Source organism: Colletes latitarsis, chromosome 14 (genome assembly GCF_051014445.1).
Source record: "Colletes latitarsis isolate SP2378_abdomen chromosome 14, iyColLati1, whole genome shotgun sequence".
Classification (NCBI taxonomy): domain Eukaryota; kingdom Metazoa; phylum Arthropoda; class Insecta; order Hymenoptera; family Colletidae; genus Colletes; species Colletes latitarsis.
The window spans coordinates 26,161,367-26,170,909 of record NC_135147.1 but is presented as its reverse complement, the minus strand read 5'-3'; the positions used below and the strand labels follow the sequence as shown (position 1 = coordinate 26,170,909).

Here is a 9,543-nt window from a genome sequence, read left to right as displayed (position 1 = left end):
TTCATGGCGCCTTCCTGTCGCGAAGCTTCCCTACAAACTGAATTTGTTTCAGAACGAATAATGTACGACGATAACGCGAATTTTGTACTACTACCCGATAAGTTATCTCTGGTAATTAGAAATGTTGATACCACACTCGTGTTTATTTGAGTTATTGGAATGGGAATCAGTGTTTCGAAAACTGTTGTCGAGAGGAGACGTGCAATTGCAATCGATGTTACTTTAAAGCGTTCTTGAATAGATTCAATTCCTATTTCGATTATTAATGTTGAATAGAATATTATAAGGGGAGAATCAAAAGTGAGTATACACCTTGGAAACGTAGAACTTGATTGGAATTTAAAAAACGAGACCAGTCGAAACAGTCGAAAAATTGGAGAATCAATAATGGATTTCACAAGATTCATCACGGAAGTGTCCGGCAGACGAAAATCTAGCATTCTTCGCAAATGGGGTAAGAATTACTTATAATTCTGGTTAGTAATTGTTGTCGACTTTGGATTCCGACGTTTAAAAATATTTTAAAGTCGCGTTAAATTTTTTAAATATTAATCTATCGTAATTTATCATTGAGTGTAGCAAAAGATTTCATGGAGAGACCTAACTCGATCAGTCTTGCGAATGGAATGCCAAATACTACCACGTTTCCGTTTGAAAAGATCTCTGTGACGTACAAAAACGGCAAAGAAGTGAAATTAGTGGGAGAAGAGTTGTCTTGGTCGCTTCAGTATGGTCCTTCTCAAGGGTAATTGTTCGATGCGATAATTTATTTATTAGAAATGGGGAAGAATTTCCAAATGGAACTAAATTTCGATTAAGGTATATACCATTACTGAAGAAGATAAGGGAACACCAAAAGTACTGGTACGAACCGAAATATACGAAATGGGACGTAATTTTGACGTCAGGATCGATGGATGGGTGTAGCAAGGTTTTCGATATGATCGTGGAACCCAGAGATCCTGTAATGGTTCAAGAACCCATTTACAATGGTATACTCAATGCGGTAAAATAAATTGTTTAAGTACTCTATATAATCTAATTTACTATTTTTGTAAACTTTACAGTACAATCGTTCCTCATTTTTTCTAGCTTGAACCGATAACATCGGAATTAATCGGAATCCCACAGGATCAGAACGGAATAATCCCGGAGGAGATAACGAAAGTTTTCGAAGAGAGATTGCAAAATAAAAAATCAATGCCAAAGGTGAATTAAGAGATTTGTAAACACGTATGGATGACTCATAATCAGTTTTATCGATTGTTTCTTTTTTTTCGATTTTTGCAATTTTTCAGGTCCTCTACGTGAATCCGACAGGAGCCAATCCAACGGGGACGGCTCTGCCGGACTCTAGAAAAAGAAGGATCTACGAGTTGGCCCAGATCTACGATTTCTTGATCGTCGAGGACGATCCTTATTATTTCCTTAATTTCCTCGACGAAAGGCCGAGGACGTTTCTCGAATTCGACACCGATGGACGCGTGATACGTCTGGATTCTTTCAGTAAAATTCTCAGCGCCGGGCTCCGTTTAGGTGTCGTTACAGCGCACGAGGAGTTTATTAAAAAATTGGTCATGCACAACGAGACGACGACTATACATCCGTCGTCTTTGTCGCAGGTAATTCAACAATTCTTTAGTTTTCGTTTCGTTTAAATTCAACGTTCCATCGTCCTCGTTAGAGACTATATTTTACAAGCATTCTCTAAAAACGGACGATCGTTTTGTTCATTGTTCGCAGATGTTGCTGTACAAATTCTTGGACACGTGGGATACGCAAAAGTTGCAGCAACACTTCGGCGATATTCAAAGGTTTTATCGTGAAAGACGTGACATTATGTTGGCCTCGATCCAAAAGCATCTTACAGGTACTTTGCACGGACGCTATCCGTCTGTTTCTAATCATTCTATTTCCTTCTAAACGTTAGAGCATAATGAAAATACAATGTTTTAATTTATTTCGTTGCTCTATAATTATTTTGTATCTTATAGGATTGGCGGAATGGACCGTTCCGCTCGGTGGAATGTTCATTTGGTTGAAGGTGAACGATTTAGAAGACGTGTTGGAGATCGCGACGAAGAAATGCGTTTCTGAGGGCATTTTTATTCTTCCCGGTCACGCGTTCGTTTTGGATCCCACGAAACCCGAACAACATCTACGAATCAGCTACAGCTACGCGACTCCCGAAGAAATGGAGAAGGTATTTCGTCTATTTCAAATCTTTAAAGTACTCTAAATTAAGACTAAGTTCAGATCCTATAATAATACGTTTTGATTTTTTAGTCGATCTCGGTGCTGGCGAAGGTGATACGCGAAGAAATCAAAGAGAAGACTAGTAACAAGTCACGATGTATTAATTAGTTCTAACGCTAATTGTGAGAATAAATATCGCCTTCGATAAAAACAATCGACTTTGCTTCTTGTATCGCCCAAGGTCCATAGATAAGAATAAACGTTGTTCTACAATTTTATTGCAATAAAAATTTGAGTATTTTATGTAGTACATTAACAATATACAGTTTATAGGTACAAACGGAAGATTAGTTCTCCCTTTTTCTATTTCTTCTGCTCCCCTGCTTTAGTTCTCTCTGCTTCTTAATTATTACCTTCTTACACATAGTCTTCGTTACATTTCGCTTTTGATCCTAAGATACAACATCCTCTGGTTCTTACGATGCGATTGCCTTTTGTTGTTCCTCTTTAAATTCCATTATATCTTGTTATCTTTTGTTATATGATCATCAGACGGAGCTACATCGTATGATGCAGCTCCTTTTATTTCGTTTCTCGAACCTTTTATTGTTCGTTCACTTTATACGCTAACTTCCATCTGGTTAACTCTCTTTATTTTTAATCCCACTCTCCGATGTACATTGCCCTAGGCGCAGGAGGAAGTACACCTCTAGTCGGTATCGGAAACCTTCCGTATATATGATTATACGGTGACTCGTTTCTACCATCCGAGTCTGTAACCAATAAAATAAGAATTGCATTGTCACCCATTACTGCCGTTAGGCAAACAATAACAAGTTCATATAGTAACATTGGCATCGTTCGAACGTTTAAATGTATTAGCCGTTAATTAATGATCAAGTCTTGGTCTTATTTCAACTTTAGCGAAAGTAAGTGGTAGTACCAAGTCCGCTTTCGAAGCTTCTCGCATGATACATAATCGGTGGTCGATTCCCTGGTAAATGGCCGTAAATTTGAGACGATTGGCTGCTAGCGTAACCTGTAGCAACGTATGTAGGTGCTTGGGGAGGTTTTAAATAACCTCTCGACGAGACTTTACTGTTTTTCGCCATCTTCACGAAGTTTGGAACACGAGCCCGTAATCCGCAGTAATACGGATCGTCTATGAAAGAAACACTATAGTTACTATACTGATATACCGATCTATACAATGAACCTTAACCCTCGGAAAGAGGAAAATTCAGGATGGAACATGATGGAAGAACGAAGGATACATATACATATTTACCGTATTTCTTTCTCTCGTCGCTTCTTCTTTTCTCTTCTTCGTTCATTATAACATACACTAATCAACACAACGAACTCGATCGTTTAAGAAACGTTAAATGGATTTAAATTATTTAACCGTCAGAAATCGGAACATTCGGGATGGAACATGATGGAAAAATGTAGGATGTGTTCACGTACTTACCGTATTTCTTCTTGTCGTCGTTCCTTCTTTTCTCCTCGTTGATTATGACTGGTTTCCTAGCATAGTCGTCTTCTATGTCGTCATAATCGGGCTAGAATTACAGAATCAATATGTTCTTCTATTAAACAAAAATTGATTTAACGCTAAATAAAATAAAATAAATACCTTAGGTATATCGTGGCCGTAGAGATTCTCCCTCGGTGGTAGTTTTGGTGGTCTCTCGGCTCTTCTCTGCCTACAGCTCGTCGATTGAGCATAGATCTGTTCCCGAGTTTCTCGATCTGGGTGGAAGACCTCGGAGACTCCGATGGAAGACGAAACTCCTGCCACGCTGTAAGGATCTTCGTCGGGAATCGGTATCCTAGGTCGATTCTTAATATCCACCGGCCTTTGTAGCGCTAAAACTAACGCGTTCGTCGAAACATGAACAATTTTGTCCTTCTCAGTGCAAGCGGTGATTTAATGCTTAAGTAGTCTAAGGCACTATACCTGGTGGTAACTTGGACTTCAACATGTCTAGACCAACGACATTTACAATGAGAACCCAAACGGGACACTGAAGTAGATCCGCTTCGGTTCTGACGAAAACGATAGCGCTCAAACATTGCATTTCCAGTCTTCTTCTGTCGGGATAGGCTCTTCGAGTTTCTCGAGAAAGATTCGTTTGAAATTTGTTCATGTCGAACACCTGAGAATTGTAGGGCAACAAATGAATGGAATAAATAATAACGCGCGCGCAGAAGCAGAGTAAGACCCAATGTATGCTCACTTTCCCTGGCTTCTCGTGTTCTAACGCTCCTTGAGAATTCACTGCGATTTCTGCTCCAATTGCGTTGTCTTCCCGACTCGTCGGCTTTATGTAAACGTTATTTTTACACAGCCTTTTTATTAATATATTCCCCTGCTCGTCCATCTTGATTTTTACACCTTGGTTTATGTGCTTCTTCGCCTCCTCCGTCGTCACGTCCCTCATCGGATTCTCGAAACCGCACAATCCTATCCTACATTTCGTAAACGACAATTTTGTAGTTCAATTTCTCTACTCGCAACGGCTTACCTAAAATTATTTCGTTCGTTTTACCTGAAACCGTCGAATCCATCGTTGGAACCGTTAATCGTGAGAACCGGTGCTCTGGCGTATGCTTTCGCTACCCTCCGATTTCTTTCGAAAACGATCACCTTTGCCCAAATTTCGTCGTCTATCTGATTCCATTTGTCCAAAACTTCTTGAATGTGATCCTACAACAGATGTAGCAACGACACGTATCATTACGATTACTTACCGGCTCGGAATTTACGGGAAATACAATGTGTATTCAAATTTAAAAATGGCGTCGTCTAATATCATGTGAAATCACTTACCTTATGGAGTTTATCGAGATTGTACCACACGTCCTCCTCGTCTTGATCCTCGTACTGTGATTCGACGAGGTTGTCCCTCGATCGAGACAGAATCTTCCGCCTCGATACCATTTTCTCACCGGAAGACGCTCAATCTGAACCGAAACAAACGTCCTTGGTAATCGTTTTAAAAGCACGACGCGTTCAAACAACTAATCCACATATCCTGACGATTCTACGACAGCTATAAATAACGTTTTCAATCGTAATCGGTTAATCGACGAGACAGCAGGCAGAGTTTTATGTATTTTCGATCGAAAGTTACCGTCGTTGCGTAACTGGAGACTATCGAGTATTAATTCCACTTTAATGGTAAACATAAACTGCCGATACTTTCACCGCGTAACATTTCTGCAACAAAATGTGGCGCCATTGACCATGTACGTACGCTTAAGTACTCGAACGCTCAACGTTTATAACATTCAATCAATGAAATGACTGAAATATTCAGTTTAGTATATATATTTCCAGGAGCGTGTGTCTCGAAAAAGCAGGTTGGTGCTGAAATTGGTGCACAGTTACACCTACTGACGACCTCTTGCTGTCGTCGAAGTCTAACGGATCTCACTAAACGGGCTATAACTTCGTCATCGTGACCCTAATTTCGATGTAATTTTCGTTACGTATTCTTCGAGCATTTGCTTTCGTACATACTTCTGATTTATGCGGAAGATCGATCTTTTTAAACCGTTACATTGGGCCCCCTTTCAAATGTTTAATCGATTCGTTTGGGAATGTAAAAATTGAACGCAATTTCACTGAATCAACGTTTTGGTTTCAGTCGATGGCCTTCTTCAGGAATCATTCCAAGTTTAACATAATGTTTAGCTACATATGTCGTTTGTTAGTTTCTTCTCGCGTTGTGATCACGTTCTAAAATTAAGTTGCCGGCCGGCAACCACGTTTTCCGACTTCCTCGACTGGTTGGGAACGGTTTATTTGGATTTTGTCTCCCGAAGAAGGGCACGAAAGTACAGAGGAACGAAAATTCAGATTCAAAAATATCTAAACTGGACAGGGTTCTCGAAGAAAATTATCGAGCGTATCTAAGGCGAGCACGATGGAAAAAGGGATTCGATTCCGCCTAGAATTTCCCTGAAACTCTTGGCTTTCACTTCTCTCCGAAGAATGCGAAGGCTGAGTGCCGGCAGAGCCGTACCAACTGCCCCCTTCACCAGCTGCAATACGTTTAGAAAATTTTTTTTAAACCGAGTCACTCTCGCGGTACGTCTTTTCCCCTCCCACGAATGTTTCTCTAAAGACGAGACACATACCGCTTCTACAAATGGCGAATTATAATTGTAACATCGCGTTCAGGCGATTCAGAATTACTCGAAACTGCAAGATTCACTTCGAACGCGCGTAACCCCATGTTCGTAGACACAGTTGGTCGCAAAAGTCGTTCGTAAGTCACCGGTCACTTGCTTGTCCGGTTTGGAATTAAAATGTAGATAGTAGTATCTTGTTTGCAATCTCGTTTTGTCACCCATTCTAAATTGCTATTTTAAAATTTACGTTAGAGGAAATATAATAAAGGGAATGATACTCTGAAGAGTGAATCGGATGGATGGAAAGATGAAAAGGAGAGTTAAGTTGCTGGGAAGGGAGGGGGGAGTTAAATGATTGGCACGGAAGTGGAAAAAGCACGGAGGGAAAAGAAGAAAGCTATAGAAATAGGAAAAGATGGTTCTTATACGCGTGAGATTTTGAAGATTTCGAATGTATTGGCCAGTGTTTTCCAAGCTGTTTAAAGGAACGAATTCCCGTGCTGTATGCCGTGCGTGAATCGAATACGAATGTTCGTCCCTTTAAATTCGTACACGTATCGCGGGTCGAACACGCGTCCACGCGAAGTGCTCGAATACTTTGAGTACTTGGTAAAAGCCTCAAGTAATTTCGAGTAACTTAAGACGCGAACTTACGTGCTACGGTAAAAGTTGGATATATGACCGAAAATTGGGAACCCAATCCAGGCGTTTATGGGGTAGATGGATCGATTCTAATTATAGAAACAGCTCGAGTCGACTGTTGAACGTAGATTCAAGGGGAATCCACCCTCAGTGGTGGGGATGAACACTGGGCATTTATGCTGTAGATCATTTCGATCATATATCCAACGTTCACTGTAAATGGTTCCAAAATAGTTGACTCAAGTCGACGTAAATATATGGCACACGTATGTTTACTGCATGCATATATCAACATTGCATTAGACTAAAATTGAAATAAAGTTTAGGGACATATCTTGCATTGGTTAAAATCGAGCAAATTTTAAGCAATTTTCAAATAACAATATGAAATAATAACTATACTACAGCGAGATAATAACACAACAGCTGATAATAAAATGTTCGTTGCCAATAAATGTCTTAACATTCAATATTTAAAAAAATCTATTCTAGTATTAATGTATGTAACCCATTTTATAAGTTCAATTATTATAAAAATTATTTAACTACTACTGCCACTGTTATCAGTTCTATTATTATTATTAGTATGAAAATATATATATCTGCGATACCATCGCACTTTCACTTTCATTAATGGCCGAATAATCTAAAACCTCCGGGCAAAGAATATTTTTAAATGTACACCGTTGAAATATTATTCTCTGTTAAAATACGACGAACCATCGAGACATTTCCTTTTTCTCTTTCCCTTTACTATTTCCATAAGCATGTTTGACATTTACGAATTCTTAAAGTGTCAGTGCAACATTGGAAGGAACGTTCGGCTTTTACGAATTACATAATGAATTTATGCCAACTTGTGATCATTCTCTCTCGTCTTCGTAAAATGGCAAAAGAAAGACTTTTCTTCGAAAAAATATCTTTGGAACGTTGAAGACATCCGCATATGTCAACCGTTCAATACCATATGTTATACAATTGCATACACATTTCAATCGTTTTAAAATCTCCAAACATTTTTTAAATTTAGTTCGTTGTAGTTTTCGAACAATTCTAATTAACGTTCGATCGTCGTCGAACACGATGAAACGAAAGATTTCGATCGAAACCTTAATTTTTATAGTTGATTACGGAAAAACGAAATAGCATTTGTGTGATCACGCATTCAAATCACTAAAGACGATAGCGGACAACGACGGTTCTTGATATTCAAGTACTAACTATTACAGTGTTAAAAATTTCTCTTAAAGTTTTAGAAAAATGTATCTTTTCATTTTGTTAATCGGCATACCTCTCTTTGACAACGAAACTTCTCCAAATGCCTTTCAATATGGTTCGCAAACGTCAAAGGCACTCGCGTCTTCTCCGTTACCCATAATTCACTTCCTGAAACCGTCGAATTCACGTGTACTGTCCATCAACTTCACTTTAATAGAACGAATGAGCAAGGACAGACAATTATTCGATGCAAATTAAAATCTTCGAACCAACCGAAAAACCGATAAAATATTTCAGAGTTTTTTTAATATGGCGCAGCTTTGGAAGAACCTTGCCCACTGGAGAGTGAGAACCTGGCCGCCATCTTGGTGAACGCATGCGCCGTCCTCGAAAGAAGTCGAGGACGAAGGCCGCGCATGCGTGACAGTGGGCCAGTCGTGGGCCCCACTTGAGTCTGTATCAAAGATGCCAGACGGAGCTCCGGGTGCACCGGGGACACCTCATTCCACTTTCTCACACTATGCCAAGTTACGCATACGTGAGCTCGTAGAGTTTCGGAGAGTCGACAAAGGCAAACTGATACATGACCTCTTTTTCGATTCTCCGAAGCTGTCCGAAGTAATTTCGACCGTCTCGTGGGAGTCGAGAGAGGAAGACTCACATTTACCTTCTCGCTTTTGAACGTTGGCCTCTGCTGACTGCTGCTGACCACTCCTGATACTTCTGACAGCATATAATGATTACTACTGGCTTCTTCTTGCTTTTGCCAACCTCTGCTGGCCCCTGTTGACCACTGCTAACCTTTGTTACCAACTTTTGATATGATATATGTATATATATATATTAATTCCAAAGAATTTTGTGTTCTCATCATTTTTACCTTTCTCTTCCACTCCAAATCATTCCCTTAGTTATAAGATACGTGCCACCTTTTCCCATATCATGTCCTCCCGATAACAAAGTCTAAAATGGACCTAAAATGGAGCCCACGAGATGGTCCGAAATTACTTCGGGCAACTTCGGAGAATTGAAAAAGAGGGCATATGTCAGTCTGCCTTTGTCCACTCTCCGAAATTCTACGAACTCACATATGCGTGATCTAGCATAGTGTGAGAAAGTGGAATGAGGTGTCCCCAGTGCACCCGGTGTTCCGTCTGGCATCTATGGTCTGTATGAACCTGACGTCAGAATTGGGACAGTTGAAAGTGGTGGATGTAAATTCATACATATATACTCTCGAAAATCTTTTGGAAATATTAAAGAGTTTCCCCACAGATTTCTGAATCAATTCCCTCGAAAACGTGAAAAACAATGTTTAAAAATAGGGAAAAAGAAATACTTAAGGAC

General features: G+C 39.7%; 2 protein-coding genes across 6 annotated transcripts; one reads left to right on the top strand and one right to left on the bottom strand.

Moving 5' to 3' along the window:
• Positions 1 to 115: 115 nt before the first annotated feature.
• Positions 116 to 2,392, top strand: LOC143349740 (kynurenine/alpha-aminoadipate aminotransferase, mitochondrial). Its single transcript, XM_076781225.1, has 8 exons — positions 116 to 454; positions 580 to 745; positions 820 to 1,006; positions 1,093 to 1,209; positions 1,299 to 1,622; positions 1,744 to 1,870; positions 1,995 to 2,203; positions 2,287 to 2,392. Exons 1-8 carry the CDS (start codon positions 388 to 390, stop codon positions 2,362 to 2,364), a joined length of 1,275 nt encoding a protein of 424 aa, XP_076637340.1. The 5' UTR covers positions 116 to 387; the 3' UTR covers positions 2,365 to 2,392.
• A 139-nt stretch (positions 2,393 to 2,531) lies between these two features.
• Exp (expansion) lies at positions 2,532 to 8,993 on the bottom strand. Of its 5 annotated transcripts, none has more exons than XM_076781219.1 (10): positions 8,864 to 8,993; positions 8,270 to 8,364; positions 5,030 to 5,163; positions 4,749 to 4,906; positions 4,437 to 4,668; positions 4,157 to 4,355; positions 3,833 to 4,071; positions 3,668 to 3,758; positions 3,140 to 3,358; positions 2,532 to 2,969 (listed from the first exon to the last, which is right to left on the bottom strand). In XM_076781219.1, exons 3-10 carry the CDS (start codon positions 5,138 to 5,140, stop codon positions 2,854 to 2,856), a joined length of 1,365 nt encoding a protein of 454 aa, XP_076637334.1. In that variant the 5' UTR covers positions 5,141 to 5,163; positions 8,270 to 8,364; positions 8,864 to 8,993; the 3' UTR covers positions 2,532 to 2,853. The 5 variants fall into 5 exon arrangements, with proteins under 5 accessions (XP_076637334.1, XP_076637332.1, XP_076637333.1 ...); XM_076781217.1 differs by lacking the exon at positions 8,864 to 8,993 and adding an exon at positions 5,334 to 6,246 and having other exon boundaries at positions 5,030 to 5,252; positions 8,270 to 8,569; XM_076781218.1 differs by lacking the exon at positions 8,864 to 8,993 and adding an exon at positions 8,435 to 8,538.
• Positions 8,994 to 9,543: the final 550 nt, after the last annotated feature.